The sequence below is a fragment of the Zootoca vivipara genome, chromosome 11 (assembly GCF_963506605.1).
Source record: "Zootoca vivipara chromosome 11, rZooViv1.1, whole genome shotgun sequence".
Lineage (NCBI taxonomy): Eukaryota > Metazoa > Chordata > Lepidosauria > Squamata > Lacertidae > Zootoca > Zootoca vivipara.
In genome coordinates, this window is record NC_083286.1 from 49,389,375 (window position 1) to 49,413,542 (window position 24,168).

Below are 24,168 nucleotides of genomic sequence, written 5' to 3' on the forward strand. Positions count from 1 at the left end.
CAAATTTAAAAAATCTACCCTGGCAGAAATTTTACCCCTGAAAAAGAACATATGACAACTGTATATGATAATACTTTGGTGGCTGGGTAAACTCAGACAGATGGTTGGGGTAGTGATGATGATGATGATGATAATAATAATAATAATAATATGTTAGACTTTTTAGGTCAATGCTTGTCTGTCCATAACTCATACCAAGCAACAGATTCGTCCCCAAAGTTTTCTCGTCATGCAGTTGCTCAAATGTAAGATGTTGCTCCTGCTTATTTAGTCCATAAGCTCCTTACGTTCAGAAACATTTGCTTATCAGTGTGAACTGTGAAATAACAGTTTTCTCCTCCATGTGTTTCAAGGCAGCCCCAAACCAGAGGTAACTTGGTATAAGAACGGGCAAAATATCAGTCAACAGAAGAACATTTCTAGCTGTGAAATACTGGAGGATAACCTGACTCAGGTTTTACATCTCTTTAGGTAATTTGTTTCCTCAGCATTTCTTGATTTCTCGACTATATTCAGAAATGAATCAAAGGCTGAAAATGTACGCCTACTGCGGTAGAGCATGCATGTTCATGCAGTCTTGCTAAGTCAAGGTTTGGCTTAGGATATCATGTAAAGCACCTCAAATAGAGATTATTGTTATTATTATTTATTACCTGTACATTTATATACAACCCTTCATCCGAGGATCACAGGGCAGTTTGCAATATATAAACAAACACACACACACACACACACACACACACACCATAACATAATAACAAACAAAGCAATCAGGATGGGCCACTAGGAGAGTGGGAAATCCATCACTGCCCCATCTCCCTCACAAAAGGCAGCCCTGGGTGTTGAAATTTTGTGCCCCTAACAATTTTGCACCCAAGGCAACCGCCCTGTGGCTACCTCACACTACATCACTCTTTGACCCCAGTTATCTTGAACATTATAGTGTGGGGTTTTTTTCTGTTAAATGACCAACATTTTGTCATTTTGAGATCAAGAATACCTCTTCATTGAGGATATTTCATCTTTTTTAAAAATAAATAAATAAAGTTTAAGCATTTAATACCGACATTGTATATTAAAATTTAATATTTGTGTTTTAAAATTCACAGGTGCACAGAGCAACAAGCTGGAGTTTACAAAATTGTGGCTAAGAACTGTTTTGGAACCGCTCAGTCTTCAGCTTTTCTTAAAGTTACTTCTGATGACCTATCTGAAGCATATCAAAATGTACTTTGTAGTCCTGAAGAGAATATTGAAACATGCAGAGGAAATGAAGTTACAGTATGTCAGCAGAAGTTTTCAGATGATGATATGGAAAATAAAGAAGCTTTAGCAGAAAAACAGCATTCGCTCCATGAATGCTGCTTCTATTTAGGTTCACCAGAACCTCCAGCACCAGAATTTAGCGATTCATCTACAGAGCAAATGGGAGAAACGTTTTTCCATACAGTGGAATGTGAAAGTTGTCCTCCATTGGAAAATCATAGTTCAGGAGACGAAATGAAAGTTAAAAATGCATCCAATCTAAAGGACTATTATCACAGCATTAGGGGCATGTCCAATCATATGCCTGATTTCTTTATTTATGAGAGCACTAAAGCATCTAGGGACTCTACTGAAGGCGAGCTAGATGATGTGGATTTCCAACCAGCAAGTCAAATCACTGATCACACAGACAGCTGCTGCCTTAATGCTGAAGTCTTAGCTGCTTGTCAGACAACTGAATATGCCAAGACACATGAAGAGGGTAGCTTTAGTGAACCTCTGAAAAACAGCACACTGTCTGGGAACAAAACAAGTGTCCCTCTAGGAGATCAGATCTCCTTTTTAGGGGATTCCTCTAAAAATGCCAGCAATAACATTGAGCTCTGCTTGGAAAGAAACTTTATTACAGTTGATGAGTCTTCTGATGATGATTCCATCGAGTACTTTGAATGTTCTGACGTGATGACAGAGGAGACGTACAAGAACTGGGAAAGCAAGCTGAAATTCCTGTTGGAAAGCGATGATGAGGAAGATGAGTTAATACCGGGGAGTGATTGTGATGGGTGTGCTTACTTCCTTAGTGAAATGCCTCGCCTGTTTCAAGTGTCAGATAACACTGTGCCTATGGAAGCCACCATTGGCTTCTGTGGTCATCAGTCAAAATCCAAAGAAGTAGCTGTCAGGAGCGACCTCACTGCATACAGTTCATCAACCTTGCAAGCAGAAATGACTCTCACTGTTGGGCAACAGCAAAGTAAAACTTCCAGTATGAAAGACAAAGAGAAGTACAAGCTGTCTGCAACTCTCATGGCAATTGAAAATGATTGTCCTAGAATGGAGGAAGAAAACAGTAGCAGCAATCACTCTGCTGTGGACGTTTCTGTTGTCGGTTCGCAAGGTATAGAAAATGGGATTTCAGCGATGAAGTCTTCCTCTTGTGACTTGAGCGGTTCTTTGGAGACAGCAAGCAAACGAGTTGCAGACAAATACTCCTCTCGGAAAAACTCACAACAGTTTGCAAAGGTGAGAAAGAAACCAGCTGAATGTAAATCCAGAGTTGAAGCCAATCGGATCAAGACATCAAAAGACACTTTAAATTCGTTACATCCTAAAGAGCGGCACACCTCTGAAATTCACACACTTCAAATGGAAAGAAGTTGTTTGGATCCTGCTGCACTGCTTCACCGACAAGGAGAAAGTATTTCAAACCAAGGAAGTCGGGATATAGTGAATGCTTCAAACCACATCACTTTATTTCATGGTGAAGAAAGAGAAAAAGGAATCCCTTGGGAAAGCAAATGGATTAGTGACCTATCGGAGAGAACCCAAGTGTCACATGAAAATGCTGCACTTATGGTAAGGGAAATTACTGTTATCCTTTTGCAAACAAACTTGTTCAGTGACTTTAATGTACTTCAGTACTACTTGTCTTAACAGAATGCGGATCCTGAAAGTCTTCACCATTCAAGCCGATGTGATTGACAGCTACTGCTGTTAAGGAAATCTGGTTTTGAAAAAGGCCCAGATAAACCATAAGCCATCCTAATTATAGAGAGAGGGCAGGTGTGGGAAGGTCTTGATAATAGTGAGCAGCACTAATGGGACTTGTAGACAGCTGGGAAGAGAAATCTGATACTGAATCTGTTCCATGCGCCTTATTCAAGCAGTATATTTCTCTTCACTGCTAGCCAAAGTTTCTCAACCCTGTGTAGAGGAGCAAATGGGCAGGTGGAATTCAAAATACTTTTGGAGTTAGGAACAACTTCAGAATGGAGGTTGCTGTGCAATTATCCTAACCCTAAAATGTGCACTGATCTCAAAGTTACCTTACTAGTTATTTATTATACATCTAGCCCGCTGTTCATTTAAACAGGCTCATTGTGACTTACATGGGGTTTCCAGGGTGCTGATCTGGACTATAGAACCTTGGTTCACCATTGTTGCATGCATAGGTGATTGAGTTCAGTTTCTGGGGCCATCTAGAAAGCCAGTCCTTGAAAGCAATGTACCAAAGTCGAGGTGCTGCTTCCTGCTGTGGGTGTTTAAAATACCTTTGCCTTACCCATTCCCCTCCCTACCTTGTTTTGGTCTTGCTGTTCCATGTTGACTAGTGGCAAGTAGAATGGTGACCTTTTCCTGCATCTGAATTTGTAGTTTGTGAGTGATCGGCACTCTGATTCAGAGCACTAGTCATCCACCATGGTCTCATGACAGCTGGAAAGAAATTGGACCACTTGTCAGGTATAGCACAAGACTTAGATTAAAAAACACACACTCATGCCTCTGCTAATATCACCTTAGAACTACTGACTCACATATCTGACCTGCAATCAGAATTGGAACTCAAGAGAGCACTTCTATAACAATCTTTTTCAGTAGCTGACTAAATCCTGAAATTGTTTCTATGGATGCAGACAGTGTTTTGTATGAAAGGCACAGCATCTGCAGCTGGTCCAAAAGTAATCCTAATAAGTGAATCTAGTGTTGCATTTCTTAAATCTTAACTAGAGCGGGGGTGGTGGTGCTTCAAGACATTTTACTCTCAGCGCCCACCAGAGGGGGCAGAAAATTACTGAGGCCTGCCAATCACAAATTGATGATGGAGGGGCAGAGCAAACACAGAATTAAGGTGAAGTTTGGCATAATCAGCAGGCAGTTAATGACATAATGAAGAGACCAATTCCTGTTACCTCCAGAGTCATTGGAAATGCCCTTGTGGCAAGGAGCTCCATAGTTCAGCTTTCCTCCAGCTAAGTACCAACATTGGTTTTGGAGGTAACATTCCTTAGTCTCCTCATTTTAGACACAAGCTACTGGTCTAGAGACTTTAAGTGGTGAATGCTTTTTATTTTAGATTTTTCCTCTCAACAACATAACTTAGAAATTACTCCTCTTCTGTAATTTCTTATCTCCTCCTCTTTTTACACCAGGTGTGCTGCCTTGCCACCGTGACAGCGGGGCTTATGCATGTGATGTCAGCATGCCCATGTCATATTGGCATGCCCACGGCATGCTGATGTCACTCGCGCATGTCACGGGTGTGTGTGCCTGGAGAACAATATACATCAGGAGGCTTAGTTTGATCAGAATCAAGTTTGCACTTCCAGAATTAATGCTGAATACATTATTTCTTAGCCACCAGAGGGCCATGAAAATTTGTATCCCAGGCTTTTAAGACTCGTCTACCCATGCACTATCTGAAACCAAAGGGGTGCATTGGTTGCCAGATGTGAAACATATTGGCATTGTTTTCAGCTCTCCTACACCACTCATGGTTTATTTCTCCCTATAAAGCCAGGATTTGTAAGCCAGCAGAAAACCATGGTTTAAGGCTGGCTCATGATCCTGGCTTCTTATGAAGAGGCAAGTTACAGTCCCAGGTTCGGTCGTCACAGGAAACCAAATTCACCACATTTTTCCGTGTATAAGACAAGGTTTTTTAACTCTAAAATAATGTTTAAAATCTAGGGTAGTCTTATACACGGGTTGTGCAGAGGGGGGGGGTTGTGCGATTGGTTGGATCAGGAGCTTATCAGTGGTGATTTGGTGGGTGGGTTGCTGCGTCAAGGGCTGTTTTGGATAGGCTGTTGCTGTGTCCGATTGCCGGCTGCTGTTGGCGAGCAGGCAGACACTAGTGAGACGTGAGACAATCAGTGACTGAGATCTCTTTGTTCCCTCCCACAGCTGCTCAGTTAAACTTTACAATTTTTTTAAAAACAGACTATGCTTTAATGCGAATGTCCACACTGCTCAAAAGTTCTCTGTTTCTGTCCGTCCCCGCTCCTGCTGTGCTACTGACAAAAGCCTGGCTTGTTGTGTCAGCTGAACATGGGTTTGTGGTTTGATTTCCCGAAACAAAACTGTGTGTGATAAACCAAGAACAATTATTTGCTACTGATTGTGCTTTCTTTGGGAGCATAATCTTGGAAGACATGGCAAACCAAGGGAGGAGCATCCCTGGAACTTTGAGGGGTATGCAGAAGCATATTTTAAACTATGATTTAATGTGATGTGCAACCTGGGTCATTGTTCGGAACATCCTTACTATAGTATATGGCTCACTGGCAAAGAAACAAAGGACAAAATAAACACTGCCAACTTGTTGAAGAGGCAGAAGCAAACTTTCAGCTTCCACATGGCTTTCATCAGGCCTCAAAAAATGCAGCCTTTTTAGTATCTCCATTTGTGCACTGCACAGATGTAATTCACAAATTTCTGCCTTTCTGTTAAAATCAAAAGATGCAACTATAAGCTCTAAAAATACAGTCTAAAACATGAAGCCCACCGTAAAACTGCAGCTAAAAACAGAAATGCTTTTGAATGCTTAAGAGCACTTCACATGTTCACAGATCCTAAAAGCCAATGGTGCTAGCTTTAAGTAAGTCATTGGATAGCACTTCTGAAACTAGCATGCTTCAGAATCATAACATATTTGCATTGCTGGGAGAGCATCAACCATATACCCACTCTATGTCGCCAGTTCAGAGCAATGTTAATGACAGGCCTAACATGACAAAGTGCCATTTCTCAAACTTGCCAAAGGTCACTGGTGTCACTGAAATGCAGAGGGAACTGGCCATTGGACAAGTTTCTGGGACACAACAAAACACCCACATAGGCTATTTGTGTACCTTAACTTTTTATATTAATGTTACTCCACCGAAGTTCCCTGAGAATTCATTTGTGTGTGCATGTAGGCACAGATTCAAAAGGCATAATACCAAAGCAATTACCGTATTTTTCCATGTAGAAGACGCCCCCATGTATAAGACGGCCCCAATTTTTTTAAACCCAAAATTAAGAAATTAAGTTGTTTAGCTTTTTGGGGTGGTGGGGGAGGTCACTTCCGCCAATCACTCACTCACCCACCTGCCCGCCACTGCCAATCACTTGCCACAGACACTGCCGATCGCAAACCTCGTCGCAGCCAATTGCTTGCCCACCTCACCACAGCCGCCAATCGCCTGCCCAATTGCTGCAGCCACCAGTCACCCGCCCAATCGCCGCTGCCAATCTCCTGCTTACTACTGCAATTAATTGCACATCCCTCCTCTGGATTCACTATCCGTGTATAAGACGACACCCAATTTTTGCCTAATTTTTTTTTTTTTAGCAAAAAGCATTGTCTTATACCAGGGGTTCCCAACAAAATTTTCTCGAGGACCCCTCATCGAGCCGCTATTGTGACAAGGACCCCCATTAATTCCTAATCCTAAAATTAAAAAGTGAGAGCCAAATTAAGAGTCTTTTTATATTTTATATTTATACGTTTTTTACAGTTACAACAGAGTACTCCATCAGTATACAGTTAGTTTTAATTTTCAGTTCTTAATGAGATGAGTTAAATCTGTCCTTTGAGTCCATTGTTTCTGAAATATTAGGTTCCAAACTTGAAACTTTCACTCTGAAATCCGACCGCATGTTGAGCCGATTCCTATATTTGTTTTTCATGAAACACATGGAAGAAAATGCTTGCTCACACCGATATGTGGTTGCAAATGGAAGGATCTTTTTCATTGCCTCATCTCCAAGTTTCTTGTAGTCCTTGCGGCATACAGCAGAACTACTGCCTCTATCTAATTCTAGTTTTGCGCTAGACTCTGCTCATGCAGGAAGCGGCCAAAACAAAAAATCTGTTTTCATACGAAATATAGTTAATATATTTTTTATTCTAATAGGATCTTGAGGACCCCTCTGGCATAGCTCGCGGACCCCTGGGGGTCCCCGGACCACCTGTTGGGAACCACTGCTCTAACCAATTGAGTGATCTAGGCTTATCTCAGTAGGTTTTTCTGCTATGGCGTGAGCAGGGGTTGTGCATCCCATTTCTCTGCCTGAGGCAAAAGGCAAATGTGCTGCTCCGCTCCACCACCCTTACCCAGGTTGTGCAGCAGTGGCAGTGATCGCGGGTTCTGGTTAAATCTTGCTAGAACTCTCACAATATTTTGTGCACTCTGTGAGATTTCGTGAGATCTCATCGGAAGCTAGCACTGGGGTGCCGCTTGAGGTGGCTGCTTCACCCCACCTCATGAACTGGCTGGCCCTGGGAGTGGGCTTGGCTCAGCCCCACAAATAACAAGTGCACTTGCTCTAAATCCAATGCTTAGTTCTCCCTGACGCTCCAACTCTGGTGCTTAAGGCAAGCTGCCCCCCCCCTCTCTCCCCCTCTCTTTTTAAAAAGGCAATATTTCCTGCTTTATTGAAAAAGCAACCATTGTTAGAAAGACTGCTCAAAGGGAGGTGGGGAAGTAGTTTGGAGATGTCACAAGTGCCAGCCAATCAGTGATGTGCACAGCCTTATTGGTTACAAATGGGAAAGAAACAGGCTTTTCCTGAGCTTTACACTTGAGAAGAAGACTGCACATCTGAGTAAACCACCATTTGGATACATTTTCATAGCCAACTCATTGTTATGTACCTCTAATTTGAAAACCGAAGCCTTTGATGATATAATATAAGCCATGAGAGCCAGTGTGGTGTTAAGAGTGGTAGACTCCTAATCTGGGGAACCGGGTTCGCGTCTCCGCTCCTCCACATGCCGCTGCTGGGTGACCTTGGGCTAGTCACACTTCTTTGAAGTCTCTCAGCCCCACCCACCTCACAGGGTGTCTGTTGTGGGGGAGGAGAGATTGTTAGCCGCTTTGAGACTCCTTCAGGTAGTGATAAAGCGGGATATCAAATCCAGACTCCTCCTCCTCCTCCTCCTCCTCCTCCTCCTCCTCCTCTTCTTCTTCTTCTTCTTCTTCTTCTTCTTCTTCTTCTTCTTCTTCTTCTTCTTCTTCACAAGCATTACTAAGACATGTAAGGTCCCATGGGGGAGGCAGTGGGGATGAACACACTGGCTTTGCCCCCTCTGTGTCCACTTATGTTGCCTTACTTGAGTTTACAGTCTCTTACATCCATTGAGACTTCCTGCTCATTTTGATTTGAAGAACTTGTCCTCACACCCCTCTGTGGTAGCTTACACATTTTAATAATGCCTGAATTTAGTGTACCAAGTGTACCCATTGCAAATGCCTGGACAGGGCTTTAGTGTACCAAGGTATTTAAAAGCGGGTCACAGTTTGTCATTTTTAGAACCAAATCAGACAACTTTGTCACCCCAGTTATTTACATCACTTGATCCAGAAGCATGCTTAAAATGCCTTATAATGTTGCAGAATATACCAGATATCATTTTTTTGGATTGCATAGAGCTGTGCACAGTGTGAGAGCTGTTCCTTGAGATCTGTTATAAGGGGCAGGGTAAGAGGAATTTGCCCCCATGCATTACGAGACTACCAATGTACAGAGAGGGGACAGTTTAGCCAGAGAGAAGCCATTTTCTCGTTTTCATGGTGCAAAAGTCAAGAGAAGCCTATTCTGCCGTATCGAGGTAAATTAATCCCCTGCTGACCCAGACAGTTCCTCCTGACCTCTTGGAAAACACACACACCCTTTTGCATAAGCCATCGCTAAATCCTGTCTCACCCCCACATGGAAAACTTGCATAATCGCACCTCCAGCCAGATAGCCAAACACGATAACGATCACCCATTCTCGGAACTTCCACCCTCCCAAATCCCCGTGTGAGGTGCCCTCCCTTGTGCTTTTCATGATCCAGATTCAGCTGAACCATGGACCTTTTAAATTATATATATTTATCCCTAATAAAACTATTCCGTTGTTCCCTTATTAAAGTTATGGTGTCCTCTATCATGTTACCCGATGCCCGTCCCTATTCTCTACTCTGTATGAAATGTATCTATTTACGAAAACCGCAATAATATAACCTTGCACTGATGCCTTGAACTTTTCTATCGATTGTACTTATTTAAAATCATGCCATCCTGAAGAATTAATTGTTTGACTCTACTATTTGCAAAGGTTTCCACTTATGCACCCTTCTAAGCTTTTAGTTCGTTGTCCTTGATAAAATGTTATAAGCTGTCAAACATCGCTCTGAACTGTGAACGTTTTACCGCTGTTAGAATTGTATCCTCTCTGTGTATTATTAGTTACTGTATAATATCTTCTTCTTCTTTAACTTTAAGTGTAGTCCTTTCTCTCTATTGCAAACGTTGAATATTTGTATAAACTTTGTTGCAAGTTACTAGGCATCTCTGTGGCACAACATATTTTACGGACTGTTTCCACTGTTTCTTGATACCACACTGCCACCTAGCCAGTCTAAAAGAGCACGACTCAAATACACACTTTCAGTGAGAACAACAAGTTTATTTGATAAACAGGTGTTATCAACAATCTTCCCACATCCGCAGAGTCTTCCTGTCAAACAATAAGGAGACATGCATAATCATTACCTGGACTATCACCATGATATCTTACATCAAGAATTCCATCAACCCCTTTGTCCTCTCGCGATTACCCCCTCCCAGAACCCATTTCCCCACCTTTTATGCAATTCTGTACTATTGGAAATGAAACCTATAAATTTGTGAAGCTTCCTTTGTTCGGGGTCCCTTCACTTCAACTTGCTTGTGTGGAACGGACCGCTATTGCAATAGCTTTATTATTTAATTAATAAAGTACCTTGCTTCGTACGTCCTGGTTCAGTCTCTGTTATTTGGTAGGCAGGAGACGCTTAAACTTCGTCTGCCTGCCAGGATACCTGGACTCTTCCTGGGTCAAGGATCCACTTAATTCTAGGACCGTGTATCTCTGCAAATTTTTACAACAGTTTGGCGACCACGAAGGGACCCAGTTTTGCCTTGAGCTCCGGGTTCACTGAGGAAGGGGAGCCCAGCGCGCCCTTGCCTCTTTTGCAGGGGGGTAAACCAACCTCAGGACCCAAGGCACTTGGTAGTAATTGAGAGTCCAAGCGGGACCCCCAGGACGAAGCAACGTTTAAAGGGACAAGGCTGTTTTTCTTCAGGAACCAGTTGGAAGCTGGAGACAACGGGATTCGACTGAAAGGATCGGTCGTGAGTATTAAAAGGGGACACTTTGGGTGAGCTAAGAACCACAGCAACTAAAATCTATTTCTCCACTTGGACTATCCTTTTCTACTCTCCTCTTTGGACCTTAGTTGCAGCAAGGCTGCCAGGCACAGTTACAAGGTAGAACTGAGGTCCAGGGCAACAGTCTTTACGTTAAACGCAGAGCTCAGAAAGACTGCCCCAGCTCCCTTCTGCCAAACTGAGCAGAAGTCTGAGCAAACTGTCGCTTTTCTACCAATCTGGGAATCTGGCTATCCCAGCTCTGTTTCCTATTCCTCTGCTCTTAATCTTCGGGTGAAGACGCCCCCCTGCCACGGCGACCCTTGTTGGGTAGGACCCGTGACCAGGGAATAAAAGTGCGCCTGTTCCTTTCCTAACTCTGTATTCCTCAGTTCCGACCTGACATTGCGTAGGCAAGCGTTCAGTAGGATCTGAGTCTAGTGTGTAAGAGGCAGGGAAGTTGCTGTGGAACCCTCAGGCAATTGATGACCAGTGGGAGGGTTCCAATAGGGTTTTAGCTGCACCAGGCCGCCTAGTAGTTAGTGCACGCGAACGGCAGGCAGGAACACCACAAGGACGTGGGGGTGAGTCATAGACTCGGGAAATTAGAGTGTCCAGGAACAGGGTCGGGGACCCAGAACTGCAGTATAAAGAGCCAGAATAAACATGGGTGCGCATAATTCAAAGGAATTCCTGTCCCAGACTCCCAGCCGTGGCAAAGCTCAATGGAAGCTTCGCCAAAGTGGGGACTCTGAGGATGAAAGCCCATTACAATTCATATTCGAACATTGGCATGAATTACCTGGGGTGGAAAAACTTGACAAAAATCGGCTAAAAAGACTCTGTCAGAAAGACTGGATCCGCGTCACTGCGGACCATCCAGAGGGGAAAAAATGGATCCCGAGAGGTTCCCTTAATGCCCAGCGAATCTCTGCACTAAGAATAACACTGGAAGACCAATACCCCTTGCAAATTCGATACCTAAACTTATTTGAAAAGGCAAAAATCCTTCTTAAAAGGACTGAAGGTCCGACTGCCCCACAAATGCCAGTGATAACGGAAAGAAACCCGAAGCCCCCACCTTATCAGGAAACAATAATAGAGGAACCGGTAGACCAGCTCTGCAGCCCTGCCGAAGCCTCGGCACCGCCACCTCGAAATCCAAATGAACGTCGGGGGGCGGAGGTCCAAAACCCCTTAAACGCAGCGGAGGGCAGGTCTGCGACCCCCGCCATGCCTAACCTAAGTCCAGCACCCCACGAGGACCTTGAAGTCCAAAGCCCTGCTGAAATGCCACCCCAGCTCAGTCCCGTCGCTAATAGAACTCGCAGTCACGATCCTGAAGTTAATCTAGTAAAACAACTAGTAACAGTATTGGCAGAGTTAAAAGGACCGTCCGCCGAAATAAAGGACCCCGCAGAGAAGGAACCAGAGACAGCCGAAAAGGCCCCGGGACAATATCCTCTAAGATCAGTCCCAGTTTCAGATGGGACAAGCTTTGTCTACTCCCATATTCCCTTCCTAACTTCGGACTTATTGAATTGGGCTCAGCAAATGTCAACCTTGAAAGATAATCCTGACATGTGCTATCGTAAAATCGCCATTATTTTCTCTACTCACAACCCCTCCTGGGCGGATGTGCATATGCTTTTAAATGGCCTTTTTAATGAACCTGAAAGGGAGGAAATATTGGAAAAAGCAACAGAAGCACTAAAATTGCCCGATGTAGGGATTGAGCCGCTCACTGCAGCCCAACTTAGAACCGAACCAGAATGGGACTATAACACCTCCTCCGGGATTTGGTATCTGAAGGCGTTTCGCAAAGCCATTTTACATGGGATAAGGCTTGCAGGAAAAAAATCAACAAATTGGACTAAAATCAGGGAGGTCACCCAGGAACCTGATGAAACTCCCACCGCCTTCTATACCAGGCTAATAACCGCTTTTCGGACATGGGGGGGAATAGATCCCGATACCCCAGATAACCAAGTAGTGGTAAAAAGCTTCTTTAAAGATCAAGCTTGCCCGGACATCAGAAAATTCCTCTCCCTCCAAGTAGCCTATGAAGGGAAACCCATGAGTGAGATCCTCGGGCTTGCGAAAACCATTTATGATGGAAGGGATGAGAAAAAGAAAAAGGAGGCAAGGAAGGAAAAGGAGGACGATGCTAGAGTCCTCGCCTTGGCTTTGAGTGCAGCCAGTACCGCATATAACCCCCAACCTAGTTACCCCTTCAGAAATTCAAAGGCTCCCACACAACCTAGAGGGATGAACGCACATGCAAATCGTCAAGCCTCTCCTTACCAAAGGGCTAACAATGTCCAACATCGAGAGACCACCTCTCAATGCTTTTTCTGCAATCAAATAGGGCATTTCAAGCGAAATTGTCCATTATTCTTAAATACCGTGGCACCAAAACCAGCTCTAGGGATGGGATCCAATGCAGCACAAAACCCTAACCCGATAGCGCCAAACCCTTTCCAGAATCAGCGCCCATTCCAACTACCGCTGGAATTTAACCAGGAGCAAATGCAACCCACTCTTAATTCAGAGACTAACCAATGACAATTAAACGGGGATCCTTTGAACCTTGCCCTGGTATGCCCGACAATTGCATTATCAGCCCATGACCCCATATGCACAATCACCATAGATGGCCATGAGTATCAGTGTTTACTAGATACTGGGGCAACTTTCTCAACTTTAAACGACAGTCATCTGAGGTCCAGTCAGCAAAGACAACGTATTATGGGCATTGACGGGATCCCCAGGACATGCGCTCTTTCAGAGCCAGCGAAAGTAACGATAGGGCCCCTGACTGCTGAGCACTCATTTCTACTGACCCCGAGCCCTGTCAACCTACTAGGGCGAGACCTACTATGTAAATTACAGGCAACTATAACTTGCAGCACTGAGGGTATCTACCTCCACATGCCAGAAGAGGCGGCAGTCTCCTTTCAAGGCATTTTAAAGGAAGAAAACCTGACTGATTTAGAAATACCAACCCTTCTGATTGACAAGGTACCAGTTCACCTATGGGGAAATACTAATACCTCTGTGGGACTCTTAAAATCGGCAGATCCCGTTGTTATTAAATACCGCACCGATGTCCCATACCCCTCCATAAAACAGTACCCCTTGCCACAGGAGGCAATAGAAGGATTGAGGCCAATGATACAGGATTTTATGGATCAAGGCATCCTTGTTCCCTGCGTCAGCCCATGCAATAGTCCACTCCTGCCGGTACGCAAGCCATCACCCCCGGGTGCCCCAGTTAAATACAGGCTTGTCCAAGACCTCAGAATTATCAACAACTTTGTGATACCCCGCCACACCATCACCGCCAACCCTAATACCATTTTGACCGGAATCCCACCAGATAGTACATATTTCAGTGTCATTGATTTATGCTCCGCCTTCTTTTCCATAAGAGTGCATGAGAAAAGCCAATTTCTGTTCGCCTTTACGTGGGAAAAAGGACAGCTGACTTGGACTAGACTCCCACAGGGATATGTAGAGAGCCCAACAATTTTTGCTTGTGCATTGCATAGGGACCTACAAGACCTCTCCTTTCCTGGAGGCTCCTCCCTTTTAATATATGTAGATGACTTGATAATTTGCTCCACCTCCGAAACTAATTGCCACATGGACACCGTCCATCTACTAACCGCCCTTGCCGACAAGGGCCACAAGGTCTCACCAAAAAAACTACAATATTGCCAAACTGAAGTAAAATACTTGGGCCACATAATTGGCCACGGAACAAGAGCTTTGACAACTGAAAGAGTAGATGCTATAGCTAAGGTTCCCCTGCCAAAGACCAAGAAACAGCTCCGCGGGTTTCTAGGAATGAGCGGATTTTGCAGGTCATGGATCCCAGGGTATGGAGAATTAACCAAACCCCTTGTAAAGATGACTAATAAGGACGAACCAGAACCCCTTGAATGGTCCAAAGAAAGCCTACAAAATTTTGAAACTATCAAAAGGGAACTGAGGTCCGCTCCAGCCTTAGGATTGCCAGACTACCGTCTCCCCTTTTCGCTGTTCGTGCATGAACAGAAAGGGGTAGCCTCCGGAGTTCTGACGCAAACCTTCAGAGGCCAGGAACGTCCTGTCGCCTACTACAGTATTCAATTAGACCCGGTGGCTAAGGGGACTGTAGGTTGCCTCAGGGCGATTGCTGCCGCTGCGGAATTAGTGGACAGAGCCCTAGAAATCGTTCAAAATCAAGAACTAATCCTAAATGTACCACATGCTGTAGCCACCTTGTTAAACTTACGAAACTGTCAACATTTTAGTAACGAAAGACTAAATCAGTACGAAGCTGCCCTGCTCACACCATCCAACGTGCGCATTAAAAGAGTCAATACCCTAAATCCAGCCACCCTACTGCCTCTGCCCGACGACGGGACCCCCCATCACGATTGCACCTTAGCAGTCCGCTTGGCCGAAAAGCCACGGGAAGATTTAGACCACCTTCCCTTGGAAAACCCAGATGTCTCAATCTTTACAGATGGAAGTTCCAAGGTGGTGGCTGGAACAAGACAAACTGGGTACGCTGTGGTAACACACGACACCATCCTCGAAGCTGCACCTATAAACCCGCGCTACAGTGCACAGGCAGCTGAGCTTATTGCTCTTATCAGAGCTTGCGAATTGGGTGAAGGCAAGCGCGTAAATATCTATACTGATTCCAAATATTGTTTCGGACTGGTACACGCTACGGGTACCCTCTGGAAACAGAGGGGATTCCTAACAGCTGCAGGAACACAAATCTCTCACGCACCGCTAGTGAAAAGACTAATGGACTCCATACATTTCCCGAAGGCCATCTCAGTAATACACTGCAAAGCACACACAAACGGCACGGACTTTGTCTCCTTAGGGAATAGTATTGCGGACGCCGCTGCCCAGAAGGCAGCGGCCATGAGAGGGGAAATGTATGAAAATGAATTTCAAGCCATCTTAGTTCCAGCCGATGTAGACTTCAATCGAATGTATCGCACCGCTAGTGTAGAAGAAATAAACTCATGGCAACAACTGGGGGCACACCAAAGGGACAATGCGTGGGTTTTGCCGGACGGACGTCTAGCAATGCCTAAAGCCTGGGTACCCCGCCACCTCCGGGTTTTACACAATTTCACACACTGGGGAGCAAACCGCCTAGCAGACAGCATCCTTAGGCATTGGTATGCCCCAGGTGCACACCAATTTGCGAAGGCAGTATCCAAAAATTGCACCATCTGCGCCGGATTCAACCCAAAACAAGAACCACGCAAACCACCAGGGTCTAGACCCTGGGCATATATACCCTTTGAAAGCCTACAACTAGATTTTGCAGAACTCCCGAACTGTATGGGGTTTAAACAATTACTTGTCATAACAGACCGACTTTCAGGTTGGCCAGAAGCTTTTCCATGCAAACGAGCAAATGCTCAAACCGTTGCCAAAATCCTCATGCAGGAAATAATTCCCAGATACGGAGTTCCACGTCGATTAGACTCTGACCGTGGGACACATTTCGCTGCAGAGGTAGTTCAGTCTGTCACCAAGGCATTTGGAATTAAATGGGAACTCCACACCCCGTACCATCCAGCCTCTTCGGGTCAGACGGAGCGGATGAATGGACTTATAAAAACCCAATTGGGAAAAATCTGTAAGGCTACCGGGCTAAAATGGATAAATGCTCTTCCGTTAGTCCTACATAATATTCGTAGCCAGCCGAGAGGACTCTTGAAACTATCTCCCTATGAACTCCTGTTCGCCAGACCCTCCCCGACTCATACCACCCAACTCCCCGTCTCTGAGCTAGAGACTGGGGAAAACGAACTGACTGTATATGTTACACAATTACAACGACAACTAAAGAAACTACACCATTATGCAGCGACCTGTCAGAATGTTCCCCTTGATGTCGATGCTCACTCCTTCACACCTGGACAGTGGATTTGGGTTAAAACTTACAGGCGAGCCACCTTACAACCCCAGTGGGAAGGACCCTACCAGATTCTCCTAACGACCCCAACTGCAATCAAGGTCTCTGAACGTTCTGCCTGGATTCATCACACCTTCTGCAAGTCCGCACCAAACCCCAACGACCTGGGTGACGTTGCAAGGACCTCCCCATCTTCCATCAACTCCACCGAAGGCACCGTCCCACTCGACAACCCCGCGCCAGCCATCGAATCCCTCCAAGACCCTCCCGAGGAACCCACCTCGATCCCAATAACGGCCAAGGAAGGTGCCGGTGACCAAGGAGACCTGGAGAAGTGGATGTCAAAGATCCTTGTAGTACCTGAACCAGACGACCCAGATCATCCACCCATACGAATGCAGTTCCGGAAACAGAAATGCCACGACACCGGGAGCGGGACCTGAAACCCCAGTTTTTGTTTTACCTTCCCTTTCTCATACCACCTTCCCAAAACCCTACCCAGTTTTCCCACCCTCCTCCCTTATCTTTCTCAAACCCCAAAACCACCACCCCCTCCCTTCCCTAACTGTATCGTGTCTGTCAAGTTTCTTTCTTTATTTTTATACAGGTTTTCGCCTCTGCCAACCCGTGAGATGGACCGGACCCTGCTCCTGGGATACTGTCTCGCCTTCATCACCTACGTCGCAGCCCAGCCGCTCAATTGTGGAGAAAATCCTTCTGAGTTCTTCTTCCTGGATCATCGGACCGTCGACTCCTCTGACCCTACTTCCTTGAACAACCTTGGAGACTTCAAATTCTGCCTTCCCGGAACTAAGAGGTGGCTACCACATGCCTTTCGACCCCAACTGCGAGGCACCCAAACCTGGGAATTACTTATAAGGTCTGCCTCCTTCTCTATATTGGGACGTGCTTTCTTTACCCTTGACCATTCCTGGAACCGGTTAACTTGCCACAATGGAACTTCTCATCAGACCCAATGGGGCACCACTATTAAGACTTTTGACCCTGCAGAACAAGGACAAGGACTTTGGGGGGAATACACGGACTCTATGCATTATGACTTTTGGACTTATGGATTCATGTGTACCAATCCATCCACTGCTACGACCATTCAAGGTATCTGCGTTCGAAAATTTTGTTGTATATGGGACATAGGGACGGCATCAACCTGGGAAGGAAATAGGTATGTCGAGGGATGGTTACACTCAGTTGGAGGTGGGGCTAGTACGGAATGGGACCATGTAGGACCCCAGAGATGCGGGGGAGTCTCAACTGACCTACACTTACTCCACCGACAGGACCCTTTACAGCCCCTCGGCACTGCCCCTAGGAACGTCAACCTTACAGGACTTCCCTTGCCCCCGCGCATTTCCGATATCTCTGCATGGCAAAGCAATACGTACGTCCAGCTCCTTCAGCGGGCCGCCCATGCCATGAATCTAACTGACTGCTGGATCTGCACCCATATCCCATCCCACATAGAGCAGGGAGTGCCTTTCGTTGCAAACCCCCTCACCCTCCAACAGTATAAGAGTACCTACCTCCTGAACCGGAACCTTACTTACTTAAAGCCCACTTCACAGTATATATACCTGAGTGGTGAGTCCCAAGGACCCATTTGTAGAGAATTTACAGGAACTGGAAGCCATGTAGGTTCTAGCAAATTCCCCGTTTCGATCTTAATAAACCCCGGAGAGGACCTCACTTTAGTCAGGAATCACACGCATTCCCGTTCTTACCCTGATCTCAAGTCTGCCCTGACAGCCGTCTTGTTCCCCTTCATTCAAGAATCACCCATTGACGGTCTCATAGAAGCCTTCAGCACCGGACGAATTGGGAAACCCCTCAGCGGGCTATTTTGGCTCTGTTCCTCCCGAGGTTATACGTGGGTCAGTATTCACATGAGAGGATCCTGCTTCCTCGGCCACATACACCCAGGGTTCCGGGTAACCCAGGACTTACCTACCGGCCGCTTGAGAAACAGGAGGTCCCCGACTACCCCGTTAAAACCTAAGGCAAAGGCAGAGACCTGGCTCCGCGCAGTGTTCCCAGCCTATGGGGCTTTCTCGAACCATATGGACATCTTAAAACTAACAGATATTTTGTTGCGGTTCATCAATGAATCTGAGGCCGCCACGCTAGCAGTGCTAACAGAACTCACTCAGGTCCGATCCCTCTCTATTCAGAACCGCTTGGCTCTTGATCTCCTCCTGTCAGCGCAGGGCGGGACCTGTAAGCTCATCGGGGCAGAGTGTTGTATGTATGTATCCGATCAGACCCTGAATATAACAGCACACCTCCGAGCCATCGATTCCCTAACAAAAGATCTCCACGAGGTGCAGAATGAAGGGATCTCAGACTGGGATATCTGGTCGTGGCTTCCCAATGCCTCCTGGCTCAGGGAAATCGTGAAAGGCACCCTTTTTCTAGCTTTATCTTTGATCCTCCTCCTTACTTCCCTTTGCTGTTGCCTCCAATGTTTCCCGGCTATGTTAACTCCCCGCAGACCAAAGCCCTCCCCAACCTCCTTTCAAGCTCCGTTATGTCCTTCCCCTGAGTTCCCCGAGATAGTACCGATGTTTCACCTTGGGAGTGGGGAGTACGTCACCCCAGTGTGCGGAAATAATTTTTAATTACTTAAAAATTAATCCGCAGAGAGGGGAAATGTTATAAGGGGCAGGGTAAGAGGAATTTGCCCCCATGCATTACGAGACTACCAATGTACAGAGAGGGGACAGTTTAGCCAGAGAGAAGCCATTTTCTCGTTTTCATGGTGCAAAAGTCAAGAGAAGCCTATTCTGCCGTATCGAGGTAAATTAATCCCCTGCTGACCCAGACAGTTCCTCCTGACCTCTTGGAAAACACACACACCCTTTTGCATAAGCCATCGCTAAATCCTGTCTCACCCCCACATGGAAAACTTGCATAATCGCACCTCCAGCCAGATAGCCAAACACGATAACGATCACCCATTCTCGGAACTTCCACCCTCCCAAATCCCCGTGTGAGGTGCCCTCCCTTGTGCTTTTCATGATCCAGATTCAGCTGAACCATGGACCTTTTAAATTATATATATTTATCCCTAATAAAACTATTCCGTTGTTCCCTTATTAAAGTTATGGTGTCCTCTATCATGTTACCCGATGCCCGTCCCTATTCTCTACTCTGTATGAAATGTATCTATTTACGAAAACCGCAATAATATAACCTTGCACTGATGCCTTGAACTTTTCTATCGACTGTACTTATTTAAAATCATGCCATCCTGAAGAATTAATTGTTTGACTCTACTATTTGCAAAGGTTTCCACTTATGCACCCTTCTAAGCTTTTAGTTCGTTGTCCTTGATAAAATGTTATAAGCTGTCAAACATCGCTCTGAACTGTGAACGTTTTACCGCTGTTAGAATTGTATCCTCTCTGTGTATTATTAGTTACTGTATAATATCTTCTTCTTCTTTAACTTTAAGTGTAGTCCTTTCTCTCTATTGCAAACGTTGAATATTTGTATAAACTTTGTTGCAAGTTACTAGGCATCTCTGTGGCACAACATATTTTACGGACTGTTTCCACTGTTTCTTGATACCACACTGCCACCTAGCCAGTCTAAAAGAGCACGACTCAAATACACACTTTCAGTGAGAACAACAAGTTTATTTGATAAACAGGTGTTATCAACAATCTTCCCACATCCGCAGAGTCTTCCTGTCAAACAATAAGGAGACATGCATAATCATTACCTGGACTATCACCATGATATCTTACATCAAGAATTCCATCAACCCCTTTGTCCTCTCGCGATTACCCCCTCCCAGAACCCATTTCCCCACCTTTTATGCAATTCTGTACTATTGGAAATGAAACCTATAAATTTGTGAAGCTTCCTTTGTTCGGGGTCCCTTCACTTCAACTTGCTTGTGTGGAACGGACCGCTATTGCAATAGCTTTATTATTTAATTAATAAAGTACCTTGCTTCGTACGTCCTGGTTCAGTCTCTGTTATTTGGTAGGCAGGAGACGCTTAAACTTCGTCTGCCTGCCAGGATACCTGGACTCTTCCTGGGTCAAGGATCCACTTAATTCTAGGACCGTGTATCTCTGCAAATTTTTACAACAGATCCGATGTGACTTGCAAATTATTTTGGAGTGCAGCTCGGGTCACATGCTGCTTCACTGTGTAGTTTTAATGGTCAGGGGTCCCTTTACCTTTACCTTTAGACAAAGCTAACTAATTCTGGTTCCATCCCCATCCTACTCTGTTGAATTCCACAAAAGCAACACTGAGAATGGGGGGGGGGGAAGGAGAGAGAGAGAGAGAGAAGGAGGCTGATGGCCACAGCCAGGACCACCCCAGGTTGGCTGAGGGCAGACTGTGTTTGGTGGGACTGTGTCCCACTTGCCCAGGTATCTCAAGAAAAGCTTGTACAGTGGCCTTATAGGGGGTTGTGAAAACATCAAAGTTTTTTGATTAACCCCTGGGGGGGGAATTGAGATTGAACCAAGTTAAGGACTGACAGACTGTCTCCAATATAACCAATCAAATAAGGCAGCCTTCAGTAATTCAATGGGACCCTGTGAAGACTGGAGTGAGAAGAGGGTTAGATGAGGACAAGGGAGGAAGAAGAATTTTAATTATGAAAGAAAGTGGGATAGCTGTTAAGACAGAAGCCAGGGCAGCTGTCTTCAAGGAATCAAATACATCATTTTGAGCAACTGAACAAACAGCTGTCAGATGGAACATTCATAAAGAATTTAATTATTGCTTTATTAATCCCAAAATATTTTATCAATAATTTTACTATGCAAGGCTTTACATTATTAGTGAATGAATGAATGAACTAAATTTGTAAACTGCCCTATACCTGCAGGTCTCAGGGCGGTTCACAGGATAAAACCACAATATAAAACCACAAAATACATAATCAAGAGAAAAACAAGAACAAGAACGCACACACCCCAATAAAACGTAGCATTTGTTATTGTTAGGCTAGTCATTCTGTGTTCCTCAACCTTGTTGCAAGCTCATTTTGACTGCTTTCAGATATCCTTTGAGGTGCTATTCCTGTCCAGATACAGCTGGTCTCCGCTGGTCACAATGTGAGGGAGTTGCAAGGAAGTGAAAAAGGATGAAAACACACACACACACACACCTTTTTTCTCACTGAAAAAATATGCATCCCACTCTCTAGTCTGCTTCACTCAAAAGTGATTTTGATCATATTTGTTTGAGATAATCTCATGTTGGGTATATGCCCAGCTTCCACAAGTGTGCCAAGAAATAGATATTGAGAACTGCTCTTTTAAGGAAATGAAATAATGAGTGGAACAAGGCTATGTCACATGTTCACACAGTCAGAAATGGTGTCTCTGTGGTGGAAGAAGTGGATTTGTGTCCAGGTTTAAAGATAACAATTTTCTACTTAAAGACTCATCTGTTTGAATGACTACCTGATTCAAGGAATAGGATATTAAATCTTCAGACTTCCGGTTCGTCGCGCCGGCGAAGGACGCAGGGACTTCGCGCTCTGAAGTCCCTGGCCTCGCGGAGGGGGGGGGGAAGTCCGCAGAGCGAGCGGACTCCCCGTAGAAACACCGGGTAGAGCGTCCCGGTGACTTATGCGCCCAGCGGCTGCTCCGTTTTGCGAATCCTCTGCTGCCCGAGAGCTCAGTAGAGCGATCGAGAGCCAGCGGAGTGGAATCGTGGGAGCCATTTTGGGTTACATCTTACCTCCAAGAAGCGAAGCTCCGAGTCCTTACCCGGCAATCGGCGGATTCTTCCAAGAAAATAAAAGATTTTTAGAAAGTAAGTGAAATTTCCATTTGGACTTTAAAAATTTTAATCTGGAAAATAGGGAGAGATTTTAAAAAACGGAAGTCGATCTCTTCCTAATGGCTAATCGGGAGGCGCATTAAATATTCCCAAGCCGAAGGGGGAAAAGTTTTCTGGACTGTGAAACCGAGAGAAAGAAAGACTTTTCTAACCCTTCTCAGCTCCCGACGCTGGCACCCCTTGAGGCTCAGCATTAATAAGGAAAAAGTGTTTTGACAGCTGTCAAAAGCTGTCAAGTGGTCAAAAGATTAAGAAAATTCATTATATTGGCTGTGGATGGCAAAATTTATGTGAAGATGAGATAGAAGTAAGCTATTGGAACTATGATTTGAGTGGATTTGTGATGGAGTTAAAGACAAAGGAGAAGACCAGCCAAGATGGAGGCGGCCGTGTTGTAGGAAGGAATTTTCCAGCACCCTTTGTCCCCTATCTTCTGCATTCATGTGTCTTCAAGACACACATCAGTTGTCTGTTTATGTGTGTGATCTGATGTGAACACAGTGGGGAGGTTTCACCACGAATCCATTTTGGGAGCAATGGCTGTGTGTGAATAGGCACTAACTGGGATTATTGCAAAGCAAATGCAGTAACTATTTTCTGGTGTCCTAAAATGAAATTCATGCTCCAGAAACAATACTTTTTGTTAACAGATGTGCTATTCAGTTCATATCAGCTCAAACACTGACTTTATTAAAATTAATGTTGAGTGCATTATCCCCCCTTTTCATTCTTTTACTGTTCTGGAGACACTCTCTGTTCTGTATTTAGCTAGTCCTCATTGTGATTTAGCATAAATGAGGTCTGTGGGAAAGAACTGTAGCTCAGTGACTGAGTCCGTGCAGAAGGTTCCAGGTTCAATCCATGGCATCTCTAGGTAGAGCTAGGAAAGAGTAGCTTGTTCTCATTGCTGGACCTTTGTAGAGAGAAAGCACTTTCCACAGTTACAAACTGGAATTTTAAACTAAGTTTGCAGTCTGAAGTGTGCTTGGAAGTTAACTCCCATCAACATAACTCCATTAACTTCCAGGACTCATGTCAGGAGGGGAAAATGCACTTGAGATAAGAGCATTAATATGGAATATATTCATAAAGTTACCAGATTTTTTTCAATGAATCTGGGGACACTTTTCAAGTGCAATGGATTTTGTATGGGGGCTGATTTGTAAATCCGGGGACTCTCCCTGGGAAACGGGGACATCTGGTAACCTATATTGTACCTTTCTTTCTCTTTCAGAAATGAAGCAATTGTAAACACACAAACACACACACACACACGAAAACACAACTCACTGCCAAAATGTACTTTGCTCTTTCTGCCCACCATCTGTATGCCCAGCACCATATGTATATTTTTCTGGTGTCACCCCTGATTTTTTCACACTTACTAATTTTCATAATGCAGCATAAAGGCTGGAGATCAAGATCATACCAGGTTTCTCCTGCCTTTCACACTTAGTGCCACTCAAGCGAGCTCTTGAATTATTTAAACAATGTTTCTCATTCATCTCCCTAGAGGAGCTGAAATAAATACAGATACTGATTTATTGTAACTAATCCAGGACAGGTGTCCCATTAGAAGCAGCGTTTTATTTTAAGGAGCATATAAGCTGCAGGGGTTTTGCTGACACTGGACAAGGGTGAAAACTGGGGATGGGTGTGAAAGTGGCAAGAATGGGCCTTATACAGTTGCCAGTCACTAGGGTGAAGATTTCACCTTCCCCTCTCACATGAACACCCCTGAGTCCTGATATCCTACCTTTTCTCTGATCTGGATGAAGTGTCATTTGTAATCGCAGTTGTTTGCACTTTGCATTAGTCTGTCAGGCATTACTGAACCCAGTTGCAGCAAGGATGGATAGATCTGAACTAAGGAGGCATGAGTTCAAATCTCATTTCAGTTGCAAAGCACACCATGTAGCTTCCATCTTTTAATCTTCATATTTGGAGCACTTTTTTAAATGGAAGCAAACCAGACTTTAA

The 24,168-nt window shown here is 44.8% G+C and overlaps 1 protein-coding gene across 3 annotated transcripts in view; it reads left to right on the forward strand.

Annotated features, from left to right (window-relative positions):
- Window positions 1-24,168, forward strand: part of ALPK2 (alpha kinase 2) — an 82,026-nt gene that overhangs the window by 12,331 nt on the left and 45,527 nt on the right. For all 3 annotated transcript variants that reach the window (XM_035100545.2, XM_035100543.2, XM_035100546.2), the window contains exons 3-4: window positions 354-471; window positions 1,110-2,841. In XM_035100545.2, the coding sequence (XP_034956436.2) occupies window positions 354-471; window positions 1,110-2,841 (1,850 nt within the window). The remainder of the gene's footprint in view (window positions 1-353; window positions 472-1,109; window positions 2,842-24,168) is intronic.